Below are 25,862 nucleotides of genomic sequence, written 5' to 3'. Positions count from 1 at the left end.
CTGACAACTAGACCTTCCCTTTGCCGTCATCATCAACATCATCATCATCCCATGTGCAATGGCATGGAGGTTTCCGGAATCTGACACGTGGCTCTTGAGTTGCTCTCCTGAATGTGACCCCTCAGACTTTCCCAGCCATGTTGGAGGAGGGCGTAGTAGCTTGGGAGGTGGGGTCTGCACGTGCAGGAGACCTGCCGCGGGGCTTGCGGGAGAGTTCTAGTCTCAGGAATGGGCACCAGGGCACGGTGGAGGGTGATGGTGCTAGGACTGCTTTGGGCCAGAATTTTGGGAAGAGAAGTAGAAAAAATGACAATGGTAGGGATCTTTCTGGAAAGGAGAGAGACTCAAAGGTAGAACTTCCCTTGTTTGACCTAAGACTTTGACTAACCTTTGACCTTTAGAGGAAAGATGTTCAGTCCCACTTATGATAATAACCTGACAAATTCCAAACACTTTCCACGTATTAGTTCTTTTAAGCCTCACAACAGCCCTAGGAGTTCAGCTGTCACATGATTGCCGTTTGATAGGTGAGGACGCTGAGAGAGAAGTAGCCTCTCCATGCTCTTCAGCTAGCAAATGAAAGGCTGGAATTGGAACCCAAGAACTCTGATGTCAGAGTCCCACGCTGACTTGCTAGGCAGGACACTTTCCCCTTTGGCCAAAGCAACTTAAGTTCCTGCAAACTTGCTCCTGACCGTGTCAAAGTCCAAGGCCTCGGGCTGTTCTTCCTGCCATCTGCTCTCACCTTCCACTTGCCAGGCAGCAGGACAGGCTTGGAGGGCCTGCAAGATCTCGCCTGGGCTTCGCCACCCCGTGGCTTCTGGGGTCTGAGCATCTGCTCGGCTCTCTGTCCCTGGCCCTTCCTTTCCCTTAGCAAGTGATTTGCTGTGTCAGTGTGTGTCAGCCCCAGGCTGGCTGCAGGCTTCTGCTCAGCGTGTCATCCGAGGCAGAGGGAGAGCAAGACACAGGGTAATCCTCCTCCCCAGAAAGCCACTGGGAGTAATTTTGAGTGGGTTTGTGAAAGGGCTTGGGGGAGCTCAAAGGCTGTCACAGGAGTGGCCATAAGCACAGCCCTGGCTGGCCAGGGGGTGGGAGCCAGGACCGTGGGGGCAGCTCACAGTCCAGGGGCAGAGTGCTGTGCTGGGGTACTGGCCTCACTTCCCGGGCACTCTCCTGAGGTTGCAGTTGACAGTGACATAGTATCTTCACTTTCCTTGAAGGCCACCAGGCGTTTCCTGTTGCTCCACCTTCCGGGATGGGCCGAAACGCTCAAAGAACTGCCCTTGGTCAGGACGCATTTCTTTCTACTCCTGATACCACAGGAAAGAGGGCATCTCTTAAGTGAGCGTGGTCACTGGAAGGGGATTTGTTGATGCCATGAGCTGGCCAGAAAGAGAACACCCTCTTCACCACGATGGGGAGATACTGGGAGAGTGGCAGAGGGTTTTCCTGGAGACTCTCTTGACGCAGAGATTTTCAAACCATGCAGGAACGGGGAGAAAGGCAAAGAGTGAGCAGCACGTTTCTGTGAAAATGCAGTCTCTTCGTCATAGTTGAAATTCATGTGAGATCGTTTTAATTCTTGAAACAAGTTTCTTCCCAGCTCCAAATTATGGTCTCCGCGTCAAGAAGAAGCAATGTCTTTGTTCCCAAGAGGAACGGAGGCCCCCGAGGCAGACGATAAACTATATGCGCATTGCTAGCTATAGGTAGAATATTTACTATCCTTAATTTTCTACATTTGGACCATGAACAAAAAAAAAGATAGAGAAATTTTATCATCTCCCTTCATCTCCAACCTTATGCCCTAAAAATTTACTTATTATTAATATTTAAAACCCATCACTCTGTATGAATCATTGGCTATAAAAAGACATAAATTTTGCTCTATTTCCATTTTATACACATAGTTCTTCAGCTCTCCCGTATGATCGAGGTACTACATTAAAAATACATAGATATGGAAGGGGTCGGTGCTTACGATGCCTCCCCCACCTGTCTTAGCTGACTTGCTCAGTCGAGAGCTCTGGGAACAGTAACCAGCAGAACCGGGGCCCTGCCGCTCTCCTGCCTGCTTTCTCTCCGTCTCCCCACCAGCCATCCCTCAACCTACATCCAGTGCCTTTCTGCCACCAGGACACTTTTCTTTGCCAACACAGGCTTCTTGCACTTCGGTTGGCTCATTTTAGTGACAGTGGGGGCGATAAGATGTGAATCCCTTTCAATCTGATTCTCCTTTCTTTATCAAGGCAACCCGAATTCTAGGTCTGTTCCAGATGCTATAGGAGAGGAAGATGTTGACTTTGGATTGAGCAAACCTCGTGGCTGCCCCGTTTAAATGCCTCACTCCTCGTCCTGGGTGTTTTACAGCCCGGGATCAGAGTGGGCCAGTGCCTCAGTGTTGGATCGGTACATCGGAAATCCTGGCTTCTCATGTTGGCTGGTTGGTTGAGTGAACTTGGGCAAGTCCCTGAGTCTTAGTTTCATCACTGGTTGAAAGGGCGGCATTTCCTGCCTTATCTATGTCAGAGGGTAATTGGAGGAGGGTAGCCAGTGTGCCAGTGAATGGGAAAGTGCTGTGCCAATGTAAGGAGGCTTTGTGGTGATGAAGGTTATAATGATGATGGTGATGATGTTTTCAAGGGCTTTTGGATTACTATATTTCATATTTCCAGGAAATATGTTATTTGGCTGTTCTTCTAATATTGCATTATTAGAATCTGAGCTTGAGCCCAGTCCAAAAGTTGGGAAGTACTTTTTCTCCTAGAACTGCCACTGATTCACCGGTGGCATTGGTTGGATGTGGTCACTAAGACGCTGCACGTCCCCATCTGTCTACTCCTCCTGCTTTAATTTTTTAAGTGGCACAGATCTCCTGTAATCTCTTTCCTACAGAGAGATAAGGAGGGCTCAAAAGGGATTGTTGGCAAAGAGCTTCGAGTTCCTCTACAGAAGGCTGAGGCCCTGGGGTACCACCGCAGGGCCTGGGATTTGCATTCATAGCCAGAAGCTAAGCTCACCGAATGCACCACGTCCTCAGACAGACCACCACCCTGACCCTCTGCTGTCTCATGGCTTTGTAAGCACAGGGAGGTGTTCGGGCTCTGAGGTTAGACACATAGGGTTGAAATCCCAGCTCTGACAATTTCTGCCTGCTTGATATGGGCAAGGGACGATATCTCTCTGAACTTCAGTTTCTTCATCTGCAAAGTGGTGATATTATTAATTATAGTACCTACCTCATAGAATTGCAAGAATCAAATGGAAAAAAAATACATGCAAAGAACACAATGCCTGGAACCTCAGAAACACTTGATGAATGTTTGCTGTTGCCATTATTATTATTATTATTAATGTCATCAATATTTTCAGAAACTCAGAGTGGTTCTATATATCCTACTGACACAGGGAGAAATTGAGTCCCAGGAGTATTCTGGCCTGGATCCCTGGGGTTGCCACCACTATGTTAGTTACCAAGTGCTTTGCAGAGACTCCAGAACTGAAATATGGGCTGCCATGCTGTTTTGCTATTTCCATTCATTAATTCATTCTAACTGTACTGGATGCCTGTTGATGGATTGTCCATTTTGCAGGACGTGAACATGACTCTAAAATGTTCCCGCTCTTGAGGAACGTGCTTCTGGTTGGGCATGTAGGACGCTATAGACAGCTGCAGGACAAGGTAGACTGAGGGGTATGGGATTGCTGCCAAGGGAGGAGTCCTTCCGGTTGGAACAGGGGTGGCTGAAAGCAGTGGACCCTCAGATCAGAATTCATAGAGACAGTGGCTATGAACTGGGGCGGTAGATATACGGAATGCCATGTCTAGCTTATATCAAGTTCTCAACAAATGGTAGCTATTAATGATATTATTTAATGCTTTGCTCACAATGGGTATTCAGTATGTTTTTTGGATTGACTGCCTAACTGGCAGTACAAACAAGCGAGGCAGGTTTTATTATTTCCATTTCGTTTTGCCCAGAAGGGCCTCCTGCTTATGCTGAACTGGGCTCAGTGCTCCATTGGTCATGGAGGCAGGGCCAGTGACGTTACCACAGGTTGAATTATCAGCCTTATTTTCCCTTCTGATACTCGGGATAGAACGTTCCATCTACCTTGGCACAGAAGGGAGCGAACCTTCCTTCCATCAGCTTCCTGCAGTGTCAAGTTAAACAATCAGTGCCTCTTTACATAGCCCGGTCTCAGGGAAGAGAAGTCATGGCAAACCACCAAAGGACATGAAATTCTGAATTTTACCAGTTCCATCAATCACAGCATTTTATCTTGATAAGGTATTGGTACACATATCCAAAGTTAATAATGCTATTAATAGCTAATATTTATTTAGCCTGTACTATGTGCCAGGCACTGTGCTCAGTACTTCATAAACATTTCTTCATTTAAATCTCACAACAAACTTAGGATCTTTATCAGGCAGGTGCTATTATTTTTCCCGTTATTCACATGGGGAAACTGAGGCACAGAGAAGGCAATAACTTGCCCAGCTGAGATCACAAAGAACTTGGATTTAAACTTGGAAACTCTCCCACCGTAGCCCTTGCCCCTAAACAAATGAACTTTATGGCTTTACTGTGTGTTCGGGGTCAGATCCTTGGTTGGTTTGCTCCTATCACATTGACAGGGAATTACAGGAACCTTGGGTTGCAGGTTTCAAGGAGGACTTTTCCTGAAAAGTACCCTTTATAGGGTCCAGCTGCCAGTTCTAGTAACCTGATTAAGCCCCCCTGTAGCTGAACACTTCTATTTAGTAGGTATGAGGTCTCCTCCCTTGGCTATTAAGCGGAGGAGCCCCCATGCACTGACTGTGCTCAGACCCTTTGAATCTATGAGCTCCTGTAAGCCAATGACCACACTATGTAAAATTAGCCTCGTCTCTCTCTGCCCTCCTGTATGGCTGTCGGTACCACCTGACACACACTGATTGGGTTAGTTAGCCACAGTGTGTTGCCTCCCCCTGCAGTGTTAACTCCACAAGACGGGGCCTTTGTTTTGTTCCTGTGGTATCCGCAGTCCTTAGAACAATGCCTGGCACATAGGAGGCTCTTAATGAATGTTTTTTAGAATCTGGCCAATGGACAATCTTAGGGGATAGGCCTATTATCACATTTTACAAATAAGGAAACCAAGACTCAGATAAGTTAAACAACTTATTTAAAGTCACACAGCTGATAAGGCTTCCATACTTATCAGCTGATAGATACCCTTTGGGCACAAAGTCTTTCTGAATTTTCAGCTCATTGTTCCTAAAATAACTGGAGTCTGACAAGCCCCTGGATGGGCTAGTGCGTCTGCCGCTCTGTTCCTCGGTCTGTCGTGTCTGCTAGCAAATGTCTGCACATATACTCCGCTCTCTACTACCACCGGCCTGTTACCCAAAGATTTTTCATTTTCCCTTTCATTCCTCATTGATTTATTAGCATAAACCATAATATGTTGATGCTAAAATCATCATATTATCACTATGATGATAAATCTATTAACTCCTAGGGATTATAATCAGCATTAATTACATTTGCCCTTATGGTATGGTACAACGCGTGGCTGTAGGGAAGACTTGGCTTTTGGATGTGGAAGCCCCTGACACCTCTGACAACAGAAGTCTGGATGACTCTTCAAAGGACGCCTGTAAGCCTAGTATGTTGGGGTTACAACTGTGATGTGCTTGCCCCAAAACTAGAGAATTGGCTTTTATTAATAAGTCCAATAGACATGGGTTCAAACTGATCTTTCCACTTTCTAGCCTATGTGTTCAGGGAAGTCACCTCATCTCTTCGAGCCAGTTGTCTGTTTTCACCATGTTAATGGGAGATCGAGAGATGGTGGCCACGTTAGCACCTCCCCGGGCCTCTCTCCAGGACAGGATGGGCTTGGGGGATCCCTGTGTCAAGTGCTGGGTACTTCCTGTCCTGTTCTTGGAGCTATTTCAGATGAATGTCTGTAAATATTTATGACACCACTTACTCTGCATTTCTCTTTTAGGTTTGGAAATTAGGGAACTCTGTCTATCCAGCATAGTCAACAGGCTGTCATTTAGCAGCTATTGGGTCCCTACTGACTGCCTGGATAGGTAGGTGAAGAATCAGGCTCAAGTCTGTGGGTGCCAAGAAGAGTTCGCCAATCTGGCGATGGAGGTCCTCTTCTCTCTACCTCTAACAAAGCTCATTTCTTACGTGCATCAAGTCCCCTTTTTTTGATCAGAGGTGAGAAGCATGGCTAACTCTGGTCCTCTAGCATGGAATGGAAGCCTTTAGGAAATACAAATGCTGTCCTTACTGTGTATTTGAAAATATTATAAGAAACTGTCACTTAAATCCGTAATTATCATGGAGGTTAAAAGTGTCAACAGCAAAATTCGTGAGTCACCTAACTGCTATTTTTTTTTTTACTTTATTAGAATTATTATTATTAGTTAACATTTACCGAACACTTATACCACGCCAAGTGATTTACATAAATATTTTATTTAACCCTAACGATAGCCCATTGAGGCAATTACTACTATTAACCTTATTAATAGATGAGGAAATGGATACTTAGAGAGGTTAAGTGGCACGACCAAGATCACAGTAGTTAACAGAACAGTGGAAATAGGCTTGAGACTTAGACATTCTCCCCATTGTGATAAGCACCATGGCCTTTTCTTAGTCAAGTGGAATAAAAGTATAGAGTCAGACAAGCCCTTTTACGCCTTATTGTTGGATTGCAGAGAGTAGGAATCCATAGGAAGAGAGAGGTGTCCCTGTCACTAGATAGGTGACAGGGACACCTTGGTCTTCAGAAGTGCTGCAAGAATTTAGAGAAGGAAGTGAGTAGGTGGGGTGGGGAGAAAGCAGCAGGAGAGGTAGGTTTAAGAAATGCTTGAAGGGAGTCGGGGGGATTGAGCTGGTCCTGGGAAGTGCAGGGTTGGGCAGGTGGACCATGGGCTTAGGCTGTGGCAGAGGTGAAAATGTAGAACATGTACTTGGGGAACAACATACAAGGATGTTTACTCATATAATAATAGTAGGAACTGTGATTGGTGAGATAATTAGATGATGATGGGCTTTGAGTGTCAAGCCTAAGTTGTACATGTTTTTGAATCAGGACACACCTAAATAATATGAGAGAGTAAATTTGATGATAATTCTGCAACAGATCCAAGGAAAATATCAAATATACTCTCTCTTAATGTTGTTTTTTAAGTTTTCTTAAAATTATAGTTCATGGCAGACAGTATATTATGGGATGAGAACCGGCCTTGAGATGAGATGGTCTTGGATTAGTATTTCAGTTTCATCATTTATTAGCTGAGGGATGGTGGCAGGTTAATTAAAACAGTTCTGAGCCTCCGTTTCTTTGTCTGTAAACTGGAAGTGAACATTGCAAGGTTGTGAGGGTTAAATGAGGCAATTTTTAAAAATTGCTTGGGGCAATTCTTGGTTATCACAGACTCATTAAACAGTAGTTTTATGAAATGAGAAAATACAGGAAAACATAGCCCAGTGTCTGGAGTACAGATGATTTTTCATAAATAACATGTAGTTTATTTGTGTATGTATGAATGTGTGTGTATACTATTTGCCTATGCTTTCCTGTACACACACAGACACAGACACACATGTAGTGTCTATTGATCACTCAATCTACCTTGCTAAACTTTGAAAATATACATGTCTAATATCTGATCTGAAGTGGAAAATATTCCACATATAGATACTCTGTGAAACCAGGCCAAGATGGGAATGATACCCTGGCCCATTAGAAGTCAATCATTTTTAAAATCAATGTCACTTACTAGCTTAAGAATTGCAATGGGGTGACTTTGAGAAGCATCTTGTTGGGGACCCACAATTTCCTCCCACCTGTGAAAGTCCAGTTTCTCTCTATGGCCTGTGACACATACATCTTTGAAATCAACAATAGGGAAGCACAATGAACAAATGCACACTTTCTTTACTTCTCTTTGGAAGTTCTCCTGTTTATATTCATAGTGCTTGACTGCATTTCTTTTTAAGTTCTGGGGGCAAATCATTGGTTTAATGAAGTCCTCCTGCCTTCAACAAAGATACCATTATGTGAAAATAATCTATAACCTATTCAAGATATCCGAATAGATATGTTTACAAATTGTTGAGCATGAAGTACATCACACTGGTGTCTACGAGCACCAGGAGAACAATGCCATGTATGTGCCTAACAAAACTTGTTAACTACCTAATGAGTTCCCATAGCTTTCCCCAGTAGTTCCAGAGATGCTTAATCATTGATTCCGAACCATCTCTGATTAGCAGGAACTTTTACCACATCAAGTTTTTCTGCCCCCAACCTCTCTCTCAATTGGTTAATGATCTTAAAATACACTTAGCTGCACTACAGTGTCTTTAGAGGGCCTGCTATTTAAAGGCACCTTGGGAGGAATCCCCTGATTCGCACATTTGCATATTAGGCCAATGTTCTGAGTATGTTCGGGAAGTCAGCAGTTCTAGACAATATTGACAACAGCCTCTTGGCCAGGGTTGACATTACCTAGCTAAGGCTTACTACATACTGGTCTCTTCCATGTATCATTTTGCTTAGCTTAACTGCTTAGGTCAGTGTCAAGATCAGCTAATTAATATTGGTGTTAGCTAACCCCATAAACACACACACTCATATTCTGAAGTGGACACTTTAAAATAACATGAATTTTAAATTCCATTATGAAACACTGTGGGGTTTTTAATAGAACACCAACAAACAATATTGTTAAGCAATTAAAAAATAATAAAGCAAACCTGCTTAAATAGCTGTAACTTCCCAGGCTCAAAATTATGCCTTCTGCCCTGGGAACATAAACTCATGAGAACTAGAGAAAATAAACTGTTCAGCTAGAGGACTTAAAATAGATTAGGCACACTACAGAAGTAGTTTCAGCATCACTTCCCTGCCTCTTGCATGCAGTACGTTTGAGCGGGAGGTGAGACTTGCTCTTCTCTCTTCCTCAGTCCAGCCATGCACTGTATCTTCAGTTCCAGGGTGGCTTCTGTGCATCCTCTATCATGTGCAGAAGAAAAGTAATTTCCACACACCTTGGCAGGTCTTAAAAAATATCCTCCTGTGATCCCTCTGTTGCCCTTGACACTGCTGGCATTTCGTTTCCTCACATTGCTGGAAGCTGTGGTTGACCTTACATGAGGAATTTGAGGTCCCAGAGAGAAAAAAGTGACAGGTTCCTGATTACACACAGTTGTATTTACAGCAATGCTGGGGTAAGAACTGGGATTAGAACTTGGGATCCTCGTGGCATCCATCTGTTGCTCTTGCCTTCCAGGATAAATCTCCTTTCCTGCTAGGATGCTTTGACTTTTACAAGATCTTGATTTCCATTTTAATAATCCCAAGCCTTCCCTTGACTCTGCAAAGGAATTAAATTTAAATACATAGCCTACATTTTATCTTGACATTTCTTTAGAAGGCAGGAAAAAGAAGGGAAAGGAAAAGCGAGGGGGCAGATATTCAGTCTTCTCATCACGAGAGCACGATCCTTCTGTTGTATTAAAACCCTTTGTTCAGATCCTCTTGGGAGAGGTGTAGGGCCAAGGGCTGCTTTGCAAGCCTCCAGGCTCTCCAGTTACCCCTGGAGACACCAGGAAAAACCTGCATCCCATATTCTAAATCTCTGTGGGGAACGCACCAGTGTCAGCATTAAGCGATGGGGTCTTTAAGATAGTCTTGTCAGTCTAATTGCTCTTGAGTCATTGCCTCTCCTGTCAGAGCTGTCTGTCTCCGTACCCATAATCCTCATCACGTTGATAGCCTGTCAGGAATATGGGACTTGGCCCAGCCTTGCCTTCATCCAATAACATTATGAAATTGATACTGACACGTCCATTGGCACTAATTTCTCTAAGAGATTGGAGCCAGAGGACAAGTGGTTTAGCTTCATGGCAGTTAAGCTTTCCAAGTAGATCAAGATGGCCTAAGATTGATTGGCCTGCACCCTGAGGAAGAGGGGAGGGGAAGGGAACGGAGGGAGAAGAGAGAATGGAAAATCAATGGCTGCATCATCATCATCAAGTGATATTTATTGACTGCCCAAGAACACAGTGTCCTATCCGGGTATTCTGGAGATACACGCCCGGCCCCTCCATAGGCTGCTTCCAAGGGAGTTTAGAGGACTGGGATGGATGCGCATTGGCTAGAGTGGTTTGCTGCTTTACTTGTGACATTGCCCCCTAGTGTCTGGAGTCCAAAACATCAGTTGATTGTGCCCAGGACTAACTGTTCTCCACTCCCCTCCGACACACGGGAGGCCTAAGTTACTTTTTAATAGGGTGACTCTATCATTTGTCATCCCAGCCAAAGGGGACACCTAATAATTATGCTGGAACAACAGTTATAAACAGACTATCCTGGGCAAATCAGGATGTGTGGTCTCCTTCCTTTTAATAGAACCAGGCATATCTGAACTAATGAGGAGCAACTCCCTTTTTGGCGGCGTCTAACTCCTTACCTGCCCCTTCTTCAGGGTCATGGACACATGAGGAAATAGGCTTTGATGAGGAGGTGCCGGGAAAGTGAGGGAAGGTTTTATGAATTGTCCGGTTTAATAATATTGCCTGATCTGGAAGTCAGTACAAGAATAACACCATAAAAGTGATTGCAAGAAATCACAAAATTGAAGAAGAATGTGCATTTTGAGATTAGATGGTTAGATCTTTGTATTCTTTTCCTTTGTACCATGTCTAACTCACTGCAACAGAATCTCTCCCACCCTACCCCTATTCACCTCATCACCCCTTTTCAGGGTATTTGGTTTGGGTGTTCAATATCCTTGAGTATATTACACTTGAGTATATTATATACATTACCCACGGAAATATTTTGTCTGGTGAGATGGAGGAAGGGATGAATTTGTGAAGGAATGCAGATTGGTAGGTCTTCTTATACACTTGTTTAATGATCAACCAACTGGCCTCAGTTCATGTATGAGTTCATACACATTCTTGCTTAGGAGCACATCTGTGTGAGCACACACATGGGGTTTCCGGCATGTTTATGAGGGTCTGGTGGTGGACATGCAGGGGACATCATTACCTTGCCCTGTGTGACCAAAGGGACCTCTTACAGAATACAGCCTTGTGGTGTTGGACTGGCCGGCAGGGTGGCCAGGGCAGGTGTGTGCACAGGAGCAGGTGCTACAGTATGTAAAGCATGCCATGCGAGGGACGAGATCACAGAGCTGATTCTGTATTATTTCAATTGATTTTGGTGTTGTATTTTTACCTTCACATGCTGGAAATCAATCGACCCTCTGTACTCTGGCTCTTCCTGCCGCAGCACTGTTAGAATGAAACGCTTATATCATTTTTATGGCATGTCTGTGGAAGGAACGAGTGAGCCAAGAGATTAATAGAGGCTGTGGAGGCCCTTGCCAGCTGCTGTCCAGGTGTGTGGGGAGAAGAGACAGTGGCCAAGGTTCAAGGTGGCTTGAAGGTGACAGCCACCAAGGAAGCAGAGATAGGATCTGAGGATGGGAGGCAAGGCAAGTCCTCTGCACTCGGGCCAGGCCTGTTTTCCAGGGATGAAGGGTGTGGGCAGGTGCAGCTCAAGGTTAGAGTGTTTGCTGGTCTGGGGACCCTTGTCTGGGCTGCCTTCCTCTCTCTTCTCCTCTGGCTGAGTGTCTCTCAGTGGCTGCCTCACTGCTCTGGGCACACCTGTAACGTGGTCCTCATCCCACGTGTCGTTTCTGTTGGTTTATTTATGTGTCCCACCTGTAGACCTGGACACCTTTACAGGGCTGGGGTTGTGTCCTCTTTCTCCCTGTCTCTGTTCTCTAGCTCAGGGCCAAGCACGCAGGCAGTATTTGGTGGACACATGGGCAGCAAAGGCTGATCTAGAAGGTGTAGCATGAGTCATGGACTATAGTGCTCAGGTCACGCTCGAGGATCTGGAGTGGGAAGTTGCCCCTGGGAGGTTAAATGCCTGTAGAGTGAATTCCCAGCTCACCCAATTCCTCCACCTTCATCCCTGTCTTTATAATACTGTCTTATGCCCTCAGCCTGCCCCTGCCACTCAGACCTGAGTGCTGAGGGTTAGACAGATGGGAGACATGGTGTTGTGGGTTGAATTGTGTCCTGCAAAAAGATGTGTTGAAGTCTTAATCCCTGGTCTGTCAATGTGACCTTATTAGAAATAGAGTCTTTGCAGCTGGAATTAAGATGTCAGTTAAGATGTGGTGATATAGGAGTAGGGTGGGCCCTTAATCTAATTTGACTGATGGCCATATAAAAAGAGAAGAGGAGACACAGTAGTGGACACACGTGGAGAGGAAAATGCCATGTGATGAGAGGAGAAGGCCATGCTGTGACAGAGGTTGCAGTGATGCATCTGCAAGCCAAGGAATGGCAAGGATCGCCAGCCACCAGTAGAAGCTGGGAGGAGGCAAGAAAGGATTCTATTCAGAGTCTTGGAGACCATGGCCCTGCCAGCACTTTGATTTCAGACTGCTAGCCTCCAGAACTGGAGGGAATAAATTTCTGTTGTTTTAAGCTACCCACTTGGTGCTCTTTTGTTATAGCAGCCCTAGGAGACGAATACCTTTGGAGAGGCAATGCTGACTGATGTCTGGAGTAGCATTTGGGCAGCATGTATTTCTAACCACCTGCTCTCTTAAAGGCACTTTGCTAAGGACTGAGAGAAGTTCAAAGATATACAGGGTAGAGTCCTTGCCCGTTAGGGATTTATGATCTAGAGATGTTTAGGACCAGTTAAGAAACTTGAGTTGGGAGAAACAAGGAGATGGGCCAGTGTTGACCCTAGGACAATCCAACAACAGCACAGGTTCAAATGTAGATGTGATTTCCTCATGGTTTTCTGTGGATGCATGTTCTGATAAATATCGTAACACAGATTAATGGCATAACTTCCAAAAGTAAAATTTTGTAGGACTGCTCGGGGACTTGTCCACCAGATATCCTTGCCATAGACACAGGGTGGGCTCCTATTATATGTCCTGAGACCTGGATGTCATGTTCTGGCTGGAGGCAACACTATGCCTCAACAGATAGCTGGGCCTGGGAGATGTGCCAACCCAGATGGGCGGGTGCCAACACCTGGTCCAGTGAGCAGTAGGCAAGAGGCCACAGGGAGGCCAGGAAGCACTTGCAATAGTCCATCACCTCTGCGAGGGCAGGGCCTGTGGTCCCACAGTGAGAAGTGCACAACCCAGGGCATGCACAGCCCTTGGCAGAAGTACCTTTGGGGCCTGCTGAACTCTGTGGGCACCAACAGAGACTCTCATGCCCAGTCCAGAGACTGCAGAGAAACCCTGGCACGTTTTGACAACCCTGTTGTTTCCTCCAATGACAATCACAAGAATCTGCATTCTGTGGGACAGTTTTGTTGGACATTCATGGACTGATTTTGGCCCTGCACAGCCTTTCACGAGAGACACTTTCCCTTTGTCTGGGTTTATGATGCTTCTTCTGTCATGTGTGTTGGCCCCACAGTTTATGAATCACCCTTAAGTTTCCATTCCTAGGAAGAGGATTCACAACCAAACTCATGAAATCTCCAAACAACTTCCATAAGGACCCATTGGGTGGGGAGTCCTCACAGCTTTCAGAAATGCTACTTTGAATTTTATTCCCCAGGTGGGGAGTTGAGATGCATGGTCACCTCTTATTTCTCTAGAGGAAATCTGATGTGAGCTTCTGAGCCTCGGTTTCCTCACCTGTGAAACGGGAAGGTAGTCCCTATCTCGAGTATCTCATAGGGGTGTTGTGGTGACTGTGAGACTGAATGTAGATAGGAAAGGACCTTGTGAGCAATGCTATGTCACACAGATCTGTGGGTTTCCATTGCTGTTAGATTATGGGTTTTAATGCCCCAAATCATGGGATCCTCCATTCTAAAAGGCACTTTAGGTCTTTAACTCTTATTTCCCTCCTAGGAGGCCTCACACCTACCCAGTGAACATTTTCTAATAAAGGGAAAAATATCTTTTTGTCTGACATGAGGTGATGGGGTCTATATCAAGCCCATGGTGAGCAGATTCTGAGCACTCAGGATCCTCAGGGCTTGGTAATGAATTTATGATCTCAGAATGGCCTGGAAGAAGCCATTGGACTGTCATGGTTTCTCTCCAGCTATAAATCCAGGCCTCATTTTAGCACCTTAGATTTAAGGGTATTATAGTTAAGAAGTGTTTTCATTCTAGAACTCGTGATTTGGGGTCATGAAATTGTGTGCCGTGAGGCAGGCAGGGCAGGGATTGAGAAGATAGACTCTGGAGTTCCACAGCTCTGGTTGGAATCATGACACTGCCGCTTACTAGCTGTGTGACCCTAGGCAGACTACTTAACTGCTCTAACCCTGATTAGTGGACGCACTTCATTGAACCACTGTGAGGATTGGATGAAATCATATATAGAGCCCTGTACTGTGGCAACAAGTGCTCCGGTGGTGGTCAGTAAGTGCCAGCAGACCTTAGCTATTATTATTGTGTTTTATTGCAAGCATATATAAGGCCATCACTCTGATTTTTCTAGGGGTGTCCATATGCCATGATATCACTCCTTGTGTACTTTGAAATACTAAGGAAAGGGTTTTCTTCAGACATACCCTGGGTGCACGAGACCCAGGCAACCATGGGTAACTTTTCTAGTGGGAGGTCCCATGTCAGCCAGTGCCTATAAGGCCCCAGGTTCCTCCAGGAAAGAATTTTCTTTTCCTCAGCATCAGTTGTCTCTATCTCTTTTAATTCATCATGCCTCACTTTATTTAAAAGAACTTCATGTTGAAATCATCCAGGGTCACTTTTAGCTATTAGATTTCCCTCCTGTGACCTAGGTAAAAATCAGAGGCATTGGGCTTAGCCCACAGAATTTAGGCTGTCATTCTCTTGGTCTTGGTATTGAAATCCCCAGATCATGCGAGATAGTTTAGTTAGTGCCGAAAATGGATGGAAGGGCACAGGGACATCAGGGGTTCAACGCAGCAGCACCTGGTATAGCAGATCTCAAGCAGTGTTTCCTTCCATTCTCCAGACGTCCCCAAGAAGGTGGGGAAAAGTTGTGGATAAATCTTTAGGGGCAACAAATCCCTCTATTTCAGGGTAACACTAGCCAGCCATAGTGCAGTGACTAGAGCTAAATTTAGAGATATTGAGACTTGAGCTGTGATCTCTTTATGGGGTCTTGGACAAAAAAAAAAATCAGCATTTTGTATTCCATTTGTCTTATGTATTCGATTTGAAGGTAATTATTCACTTGCAGTTTATGCCTGGCATGGTCTGAAGTGCTGTCTGCATGAAGTGGCTTTAGAGAAGTCTGATGGCGCTTGCTTTCTCTCTGGGCTGCTTGTGTCCGCGTTCTCGGCCTCTTGCCGTCGGCTGTTCTTCTGCCCATGAACCTCTGCTTGCCCCTGACAGCCACAGCCTGGTGCCACGGTTATAGGTCTAAAGTTTCTTGGAAATGTCGTGGACTTCTTTCCTAAATGAAGCAAGTTCTCTTATAAATAAATTTCAAGGGATTAAAGGCTGGGGGTGGGAAGGGGACTTTGGCCAACTTGTCCCAGTGTCAGAAAAACAAGGCTGGAGGGTTGGGCAGCACACTGCAGCTAAATGTGCCCAGACAGTGAAGTCTGTTTACCTTTTATTAACTATGTGACCTTGGGCAGATTATGAAACCTTGAGCTTCAGTTTCCTTAGCTACGTCACTGGGGATAATAGGATCCCCCCCAGCGTTGTCCTGATGCTGAGTGAGGGAGTCGAGGGAAGCCGCGGGTCCAGCACGCCCGTCCTGCCTTCCCTGTCCTCAAGTGTGTGCTGTCGGGCTGGTGGCTCAGCAGCGTCGCTGTCAATCGCCGAGCAATACCTCCAAGCTGTGAATGCTATGAGGCATGAACTACGCCGCTGGTTCCTGTAAGAGGCTGGGAGGGAATTCGAGTCAGAGAATAAAGCTTCTCTTTTGGGAAATGATTCAGGGAGAGGAGCGGAGAAGTGAGGAGGGCATGCCTTGCTGTGCAGCCTGCAGGCCCCCACGCGCCCTGGAGATTGCAGAGGGCAACGTCTGTCTGGAAGCTGGAGGAGGTGGGGAGGGGAGGGCCCAGAGGAGCCGGTCCAGGAACAGAGGGCGGCGACTGGCCCCCGCATCTGCTCTCGGGCACAGCCCATGTTCACTTGGCCTCTGTCCCACATCTGCCAATAAAAATTAAGAAATTGATTTTCTTTTGTTTGCCTCTGAGGACTAGGCTCTTTTTATGAGACAGTAAATGGGATCCCTCTCTGAGCGTGGCTGGATTTTTAATTGTATTTTTTGTGCTTTCACTTACTCCGTTTTATGAGTTCCTGCTCCCAGATTTGTTGATGCGAAGCTCTCGCCCACCAGGGACATGTCAATGTTTGATTTTTATCAGTAGGAAAAGGTTGGGGTTTTTAAAAAATCATTTTCTTAATCCAAAGGTTGGCTTGTTTGCTTCATTCTGACACATTAAAAAAGCATGAGGCCCATGCAGGCTTGTTTTCTTCCACCTCCCAAGAAAGATCTGGGTGGTCATGGTCTGACTCTCCGTGGAACTGAAGACTCATGCTCGTCTTTGGGACGGAGAGCAGGGAGGGGGTGTTTTAAGATGAATTGCATCGGTGAGGACGACAAGCCTGTCTTTTGCACGAGGCGCTTCTGTTGAGATTTGTTGGAGATGGTGTGAAGCTCGCCAACTGTCTGAATGAAAAGATGAAAGCAACATTGTCAGATGTGGGATGTGGCAGATTGCACCCCCACCCATCACAGTGGCTTAAATCAACAAAGCTGCGTTTCTCACGCCACGCATGCGCCAGGTGTTAGATGGGGCCCTTTGCTCCATGGTGGCCTCACTCAGGGACTGTGGTTGACTGGGGGTGCCTCATGTATCCGCGAATGCCAACACAGGAAAAAGGGAATGGACAGATTACACACTGGATCTTACGGCTTCTGTGTGGGAGTGACGCATCCTCACTTCTGCCCACTTTTCATTCCAAAGAAAGGGATGGGGTATTGCCTCACTCTGAGGGGTGCAGAAGACTGCAGTCCCACCAGGTGCCTGGAAATTACTTAGTGAACAGAAGTCACGATGCCCACAGCTCCTAAGAGGCTTTTGAATTGAGAGGTGAGATTCTCCTCCATCAACGCTTCTTTTGAAGGAAGTTCAAGGATAAAGGAAGGAGTAAAGAAATAGGTGGATTCTGGCCCTGGGATTTTACAACTTTGCTGTAAATGTTGGACTTGTCTGCTCAAAGTTATCTTATCTGGGCTGGTCCAACCCTGAAAATATTTGGTACTCTATCCCCAGATGCATTGGCTCAGGCATTTCACCTTCTTTATGCAGGCTCACGTGTTCACACCAAGCCCTATCTGCTTGTGAAAAATACCTGGTGTCAGCTATACGGTTGAGAAAATGGGTAGTTTGGTGGGGAGAGGCGGAACTTTGGAGGCAAACAAACATGGTTTTAAACACAGATTCCATCACTTTTTGGCTAGGTGATTTTTGGAAAACTAAGTAAACTTGTTTGAGGATCAGTTGAGGATCAGTTTTCTAGTTGGTGAAATGAGAATAACAGTAGTTTTTGAGGATCAAATGAAGTGAGAACAACATGCCCAGCAACATATCTGGCAGATAGCAGGTGTTTAATAAATGTTAGTTTATTTCCCCTCCCCTGTCTTATAAATCAAAGGGATCCCAGCATCCGTGGGGCTCTGAGTCATTCATTTGGAATTTGGAGAAGAACCACGTCTACACATTGACTGGACAAATGCCCCAGTGTAAGGCTTGTGGCTGGCCTTTCTTGGGGCCAAATTTCTGAGAATTGCCAGCACTCTGTAAGCCGGAGAGCTGGTGGGACAGAAGGGGACTTCAGAGACAAGGGCGGGGCATTTGCGATAATGAGTCCAAGGCAGTCCTCTCCCGACCTGCAATGTGGAGGGAACGTTGATGTGCCAGTGAGTTACCTGGGAAGCTGCCTTTTCCTCCTCTGTTTCGTTTGACCCATCCCTTTCCCCTTCTCCTTTTGCATTGTGGATTCTGATACAAAGTTTCCCTGGAGCCACCAGAGGGTTCCTCAGAATGGTCGTGTGCCTGCAGGTCCTCCTGGTGACTTGCCGGCCCAGCTGCCTCCCCTGTGACTAGGGCTCGGCCTACCTGGGTGGCATCTCGCAGTGCTGTAGTGGAGTTCCCTTTCCAGTGTTGTCATCGGGCACGTATGCTTTCTCTGGGAACCCGAGTCCCACCTTGGAACCAACCATGGAAATCTGAGCCACTCCTGGCTCCGCACCCTGATTTTGCCCCTACGGAAGGAGAGGGAGGGGAGGAGAAAGACTGGACAGTGTGGAGCATCCTGCCGGGCAAGACACCTGCCGGGCCATCAGGTTTCCCTCTTTATCTAGTGGTCCCATTACAGTGTGGTTGGAGAATGGAACCCACCACAGATCTGAAGGAAAAAAGGCACCGATTTGGAAGAGAGTAGTGTGATGTGAGTGTCTGAGCAGACCTATATTCCCTTGAGGGTCTCTCTCCAAAGCTTGAACTTCTCAGAAAGGCTATGAGAATGCTTCTCTTACTTTTTGTTTACTAGTGCTGTGTAACAAAGTAATTGTGTAATTTGGAATGGATTAGTGACAGCGGAGAGGCTGATAACAGATCCCGGCAGTGTGTGCCTGTGTGTACGTGTGTGTGTGTGTGTGTGTGTGTGTGTGTGTGTGTTTGTGGCTCAGAAGACAGCAAGTGACTCCTCTTGCCCTGCCTTCGACCTGACAGCTTCAATAAAAGAGAAGAGAGCTCCCTAGACAGCTGAGATTCCCCCCCCCATTAGTTGTCCCCTCTTTGATATCTTAATAAATTCTTCACTCTGGTTATTAAGGTGAGAACAATCTTTGCTGTGGTTATTAAGGTGAGAACAAATGCTGCTTCTCCCAGAGGGGCTGCAAGTCTGTGGTTTTGCCCTGGGCAAGTGGTGTGAGAACTGGCCAGAGTTTGAAAGGGACATTGATTCTAGAGTGAAATGCTGGTGTCTCCATCAGTAGTTTTCAGCCTAGGGCAGCTCCCAGTCACCCCAGCGGGTATTTGGAAATGCGTTGTTTGTGTGTTACACAGGGAGAATGCCTTTTTTTTTTTTACGATTTTTTTTATTTATATATTTTAACACTTCATTTTTAGAGCAGTTTTAGGTTCACAGCAAAATTGGGTGGAAGGTACAGAGGTTTCCCCTATACCCCATGCCCTACACGTGCGCAGCCTCCCCAGTGATGGAACAGTGGTTGTGATCGATGAATCTGAGCCTGGCTTTCTATGCCCAGGCCCAGGGATGCTAAGTACCCAGGACAGTGCTGTTGTTGGAGGACTCATCTGGCTTCCGTGCCAGCCGCAGCCCTGCTGAGGAGCACCGTGGGACTCCACACAGGCAGGCAGGGGCAAGCTGCAGGGTTCTCTTCTTACACCCTTTGAAGTGATGGGTCTGTGTGCTCTTTATTGGCTTTTATTTTAAGGAATGTAGTTTATGGAAGAGCGGAGGTGAGTAAGAGGCCTCAGGGATGGGACAGCAGTCTGATGGTGCGGCGCTCATTTCTGATGTGGATGTAGTTTAATGAGAGCGTTCAGCGCTGGGAAGAAGAGGAGATGATGAATTATCTGTAATCTATCTGGGTGAGTCTAACGAGGTGACTCACTCCTGTCCCAATTCTCAAGGGTCAAGAAGAACATCTTTAAAAAGGGTGTCGGGGACCTGCAATCGAAGGCAGATGCTCACGAGGAGGATAATGTCCCAGAACTGATTGAGTGTCCCTCTGATACTTTCCCACAGTCTGCACCTTCTGGGAGCGAGTGCTGGCTGGTGGCTGTGAGCACAGGCTCCCAGGCCAGCCTGTGGGTTTGAATCCAGCATCACCACTTCTTTGCTGGGTATGTGTCCTTGGGCAGGTCACTGCTCTGTGCCTCAATGCCCCCATCTTTAAAATGGGTAAATCATGGTGCCACCCTCACAGAGGCATTGCAAGATTAAAGAAGCTACATTTCAGAGTCTGATATCTAGGAAGCACTCAGTAATAAAAATTATTACCATGATCATGATTTCTCCAACTAACTCCTCAACTCACTATAATTTGGCTTTTTTCTCTACCATCCCGTGGAAACTGCTTTCATTAAGGTCACCTCCATATTTTCAAATACAGTGGCCTGTTTTCACTTTTCATCCTGTTTGTCCTTGGTCCATGAGTCTCTTGAACTTCTAGAAATTCTCCTCCTCTGATGTCTGAGACAATGCCCTTTCTGGTTCTCTTCCACTTTCCTGGCCATTTCTTCTCCTTTTCCTGGCTCCCCTTGCAATGCCTGCATTTTGTGTATTGGGGTTCCCAGGGCTCTGATGTCTGGCTTCATTCTTTTATCTCTATGAAGTCTTCCCGGGTGGCCCCCTTCCTTCCCACGGCTTGGGAGCCTATGGCAGGACCCTTCCTTCTCTGGCTCTCACCTCAGCTTTTTCAAATCCTAGAATAACGGAGAAAAGCAGAGACTTTTAGGCCACAAGATCTTGGAACATTGTGTTGACCACTGGCTGTCCATGCACTGTCTGGGTGCAGGTTCAAAGAAGCTGCCTTGCACAAAAGTCCCGATATTTTATCTCCTCAAACTTCTCCTGACTCTGTGTCCTTCCCCTATGTCACTGTAACAACACACATCCCATCATGCCAAGAACAGAAAGGGGAGAGATGCGGGTAACTTCTGTGGTTTGGTCTTTTTGTCTTCTTGCAGTCCATAGTCTACAGTGCAGATGAAGTCTGTGGTCGCAGCGAAGGCTGTGAGCTTTGGAGTGAATGAGACAGCCTGAGTGTGAATCTTGCCTTTATATTTGCATTCCTTAACCTGTCCCCACTGGATACCTCCTTCCCGTAGCTCTGCGGCCCAAGGTGGCCACTCTCAATACTGGGTCTCCTCTCCCCTTCTCCTTGTCAGCCCCCTTGTTTTGCTGAAGTCCCTCCTCCTGATGCTTCCCAAGAAAGGGGATGAGTGAGACACATTTTTACCCGTTTGCCAATACCTTTCTTTTGCCCCTACAGTGGATTAATAATTTTTTTAGGCATAGAATTCCAGATTGAAAAGTTGTCCATCAAAATTTCAAAGGAATTGCTCAGTACAGAACCAGCAGTAGTGTTGTCAGGGAGAATGCCATTGTCCTTCTGATTGCTCTTCTTCTGTGAATGTGACCTGTCCCTCCCTCCTAGAAGCTCTTAGCATCTTCTCTTTATCCCCAGGATTCTGGCATTTTGTAATTTTGTGCCTTGGTATGTGTGAGTGTGTGTGTGAGTGTGTGTGTGTGTGTGTGTGTATGCATGCTCACCCACACCCAGGCACTTGTGTTAATTGTGCTGGGAGCTGGGTGGGTAATTTGGGGGAAATCTCCACAAGCGTTTTACTCTCAGTTCCATCTTTTCTATTCATATTCATCTTCTCTCTCCCTCTCTCTCTCTCCTTCCCTGGAAATTCTTTTAATCAAATATTGGATCTCTGTATCAAGCCTTTAATTTTCTTTTTCTTTTTATTTACCACTGCTTGTTTGTTTGTTTGATTTTCTGCAAGATTTCCTTGACTTTGTCTTCTGGTCTTTGACTGTTAAATTTGGATGCTCATAATTCCCAAGGACTCTTTCCTACCCTCCCAGTGGTCACACTCTTAGTATCGCCTTGTTTTGTAGATGCAGTGCCCTCATTTACCTCTCTGAGAATATTAGTAACTTTTTTTAAAAAGTCTTCTTCTGCTTCCGGCATTGCCTCTATGTCCTGCAGGTCCCTGACTGTCCGATGTCTCGCATTTGCTTCATGCTGAAGCCTGCGGGAGCCTGGTGAGCTGAACTGTTCCTTCACATTTAGGAAGGAGCCCTGGGAAGCTAGTTACGATTCCATCTGGGTGCGTGAGTGAAGCTTGCTGTGGCAGGATCAAACTTGACTTTCCACTGGGAGATCTTGAAGTGTCGATATCTAGAAGTATTTTTTGAGAGAGTTTCTGTAGGAAAGTGTTTCTCTAACTCCTGCAAGGTGGTAGTGTGAGACAAGATCGCGGTGGTGGGGAGGCAGGGTTGTCCCTGGTTCCTGTTGTTCTAGAAGCAGGAAGAAGGGGCTTCAAGCTTCATCCCAGCCCCCAGTTCCGTGTCTCCGGGTAAACTGCCGGAGTCCTGCAGGAGGGGGCGAGGCGATGGTGCGGGCACAACGTTCCGGCCACGAGCCTCACGCCACGCCAGCCTTCCTGCCACCTTGTCCCTGCAAGCACTGAGCTGCCCCAGCAGAACTGTCTTTCTCTTCGTACACAAATATTTCTCGAATTCTTTTGTATTTTAGTGGTGTTTGAGGAGGGAGAGAGGATAAAGAACAGTGCTTAGTTTTCCCTGTTTAACTGGAAGTCGCTGTGAAGTTTTTCAGAAAGTTTACGAGGTGTTTTCAGGAACTGGCTCCTTTTTGCAAGGCAAGTGATTACTGCAGGTATTTGGGCCACCACTCACTGCTACTTTTCCACATGGTCCCCGAGCACAGACAGACATTTGTCAGGGATTGGCATCAGCTTGTGTGTGCTGATGGAGTGGAATTCAGGGTCCTTCGTTTGCATTTACTGGTCTCCCATTTAGTTCTGCCTCATTGGTGCTTCACCTCGCTATTGGATGGGAAATATTCTCTCCATAAACTTCAGTAAGATGGAGTGGATTTCTGCAGTGGAAATATTGTTCAAGCTGCAAAACCAAATCACAGCAGGCACTTTGTCTGGGGACCATGTGTCTAGCAAAGCAGCCATTTAAAGCTCCGGTTGTATGAAGCCACAAAGAGTCACAGCGAATTCACTTTACAGGAATTTTATTTGTATGTATGGGAGCATCATGCCACCCCCCAGAATCATTGTGCTACCCGGACTGCAGCATCTATTCCCTTTGTCACCTTCTGCTTTTGAGCAACATTATTTCCTGGGTTTCTTCTTCGGGTCCGAAAGGAGCTGGAGCGAAGCTGGGCCAGGGTTGGGGGACACGCAGTGATGCGATTTGGAGCCACTGGGGCGGTATGGATCTTTCCAGAGTGGGACAGCTGCCCTAGCTGCCTACGGGCTAATAGTCGTGTAGCCTAATCACTGTCGTCCATAAACTTGGCTCAGGTCAGATCCAGCCTACGCTGGGCTTATCTCCCTGTGGACAGGGGACGGTTGGGGTTCGAAGGCCAGCTGGCAAGGCTCTGGGCCTCCAGGCCCCTAATCAGAGATTCTCGATCCTGGCTGCACATGGGGCTCACGTGGGGAGCTTTCACATCCTGATGCCCGGCTCACACCCCAAACCAACTGAATTGGAACCTCTGGAGGTGGAACCCGTCATCAGCGGTTTTTAAAGCTCCCCAGGGGAGGAGGGAGAGGGTGCGAACAACTGCTAGGTCATTTTTAAAAATCCTATGGTTGTTACATAAGCAAAGAGACTTACTTAAAACTTTTATTATTTTGATCTAATTTGGATTTGGGGGGAAGTGAGAATAATTCACACCATGGTCATTGTAATTCACTTTTATTCTGCAGCTGTTTGCATGGTCTGAGGGGGTGAGTAATTCTTAAGAAAGAGAATGTAGGGTGGTTCTCTGAACTCAGAAGTCAGAGAGTTCGGGGAGCACTCTTCCAATGGGCTTTGCTGATGCAGGAAATATGGTGCGGGGGTCTGTGGGCAGGGCCGGGAACGGGCCATATGTGACCTCACTAGCTGCCGTGTATGCAGGTCCCGTGGCTGTCATCAGTGGCGAGGAGGACTCGGCCAGCCCACTGCACCACATCAACCACGGCATCACCACGCCCTCGTCGCTGGACGCCGGGCCCGACACTGTGGTCATTGGCATGACCCGCATCCCCGTCATTGAGAACCCCCAGTACTTCCGTCAGGGGCACAACTGCCACAAGCCAGACACGTGTAAGTACTGGGAGGAGATGCTGTCCCTTCTTGGGAGGGAAGGGTGGTGTGGTGATAGACCTTGTAGCTGGGGTTCTGGAACCTTCTGGGGTGACCTGCCACCTGCTAACCTCCCACTTTCTAGGAGACCCTCCCTGTTTGTCTCAAAACTTGAAGACTAGCCTGGGCCAGGAGTCCCCCGGGACCAGCGTCCCCTGGGAAGGGAGGGGTACAGATCTGACTCCAGTTCCCTCTTCTCTTTACCTGGGTATCGACGGGAGCCTGAGTAGAGAGAGGTGCTCCCGATGAGGCAGGAGACACAAACGAGGCTGGTCTTCTCTCTAGACCTGGCCTATGATATTAGGAAGCATAACCTGACTCTGTCCAGACAGCAGCCCCTGAGGTCAGCAGAACCTCCACCCAAGCCTCCGTGAGAGAGGAAGGGAGTGAAGGGCGGTGAGTACCTTTGAACGGAAACATCTCTCTAGCTGCCCCTCCAGTGCCCCGAAGTGTGCACTTCCTGGGAGTCAGATCACAGCCCAGGTGCCAGGAACACTCGCTTCCCCACCGCAGACACCTCACTCAGACCAGAGGGCTCAGGGCACCTGTTTCCTCCTCATCTCTCACCCCTGTTGGCTCCAGCCTCTCTTTCTGTTTCTGCTGAGCCTGGCGAGGACTCCTCTCAGCTCCTGTAGCCTCCATGGCTTGGCCCTGCCTCCATCAGTGTCCCTTCCTGTGTCCGCTGGCTCCCTGTGGGCCCAGCAACACCAGTGCACACCCCTGCCCCTCCACTACTCCTGCCCCCAGGAAATGACCCACTGCTGCAGGAGAGAGACAGAGGCCCCTGCAGAGTGGGGACACCAGTGTCAGCCTAGGAGCTGGAAGGGACAGAAGAGATGGGCTAGGTTAAGGCCTCACCTTACAGACAGGAGTGCTGAGGTTCTGAGAGGCTGTGAGTTCCCCGTCCCTGCCCCCAGACTTCCATGGTGGATTCTCTTCGTGTCCCAGCTGGCCCTGGGGTAGGCCTAGGGAGAAGCGCTTTCTGGTCTTGCTCATGCCCTGGGCTGAGCTCTCTGCACTTGGGCCACACTCTTTGTAGCTCACAGAACTCTTGCTATTCCCACTGGTCCATCTTACAACAGGGTGGGCATTTGGTTACCCACCTCGGCCTTTGCTTCATTTCTCTGGCTCTGACTTTTAGTGAGAGGGTTGCCACAGTGGGAGAGACTGCGCTTGCGTCAGCATAAGGTCATCATTCGCCTCCTAACCTTGGGTGTTCTTCAGAGTCCGTCCTAGTGCTTCTCAGACGCTCCCTGTTAGTACCAGAGGAAGGACACCCGGGTTCTGGCCCAGGGCCGTGTTTCAGTTCTGCTCTGGCTAAAGCTCTTGTCTGAGATCAGGCTCATTCCTGGACTGACCTGGATGTGGCTGGCAGGAAAGACCTTCTATGGTGGTCCACAGGTCCAAGCTTGGTCTAGGGTTGATGCTGAGTTTTCTAGGGTGCCATGGGTATTTGAACAGAGACGTAGATAGTGCTATGTTGAATAAATAGTCAGTTCTCTTTATTTTCAGTAGTTATGTTCTATAAGGTTGCTGCAAACACTGAATTAGCGGACACCAAGCCTTTGCTCCTAGGGGGATCACAGGGTTAGTTTCCTGTGAGCCTCTGGTCACAACATTTTATCAACTAATCAGTGTATAACCTTGTATGTGTGTTTTTGTTTAAAGACACCTTATTTAATACATATTGTTGATTCATTAACATTAAACTCATGGCCAATGCCACTATAACTCATCTGAACAAAGCTTATCTAACACAATCATGTTCTGTGTAAGGTACATGGCAGCTGTCTTGTGCTTAAGAACACGGGCCAATACTTCAGAATGGTGCTGGGTGGCCCTACTAAACTGCAAAATCACCAAAAAAAAAAAAGAGAAGCACAAAAATGTGGTCTGG

At 47.0% G+C, this 25,862-nt stretch overlaps 1 protein-coding gene across 7 annotated transcripts in view; it reads left to right on the top strand.

Moving 5' to 3' along the window:
* The window catches only part of NTRK3 (neurotrophic tyrosine kinase, receptor, type 3), a 355,136-nt gene that overhangs the window by 182,183 nt on the left and 147,091 nt on the right, over window positions 1-25,862 (top strand). For all 7 annotated transcript variants that reach the window (XM_012643693.1, XM_012643692.1, XM_012643690.1 and 4 more), the window contains one exon: window positions 23,738-23,926. In XM_012643693.1, coding sequence (XP_012499147.1) covers window positions 23,738-23,926 — 189 coding nt within the window. The remainder of the gene's footprint in view (window positions 1-23,737; window positions 23,927-25,862) is intronic.

This window comes from Propithecus coquereli, unplaced genomic scaffold, assembly GCF_000956105.1.
Source record: "Propithecus coquereli isolate 6110/MARCELLA unplaced genomic scaffold, Pcoq_1.0 Scaffold20, whole genome shotgun sequence".
In the NCBI taxonomy this organism is placed as follows: Eukaryota; Metazoa; Chordata; class Mammalia; order Primates; family Indriidae; genus Propithecus; species Propithecus coquereli.
The sequence above is the reverse complement of the archived record's forward strand: the minus strand, read 5'-3'. Positions and strand labels throughout refer to the sequence as shown.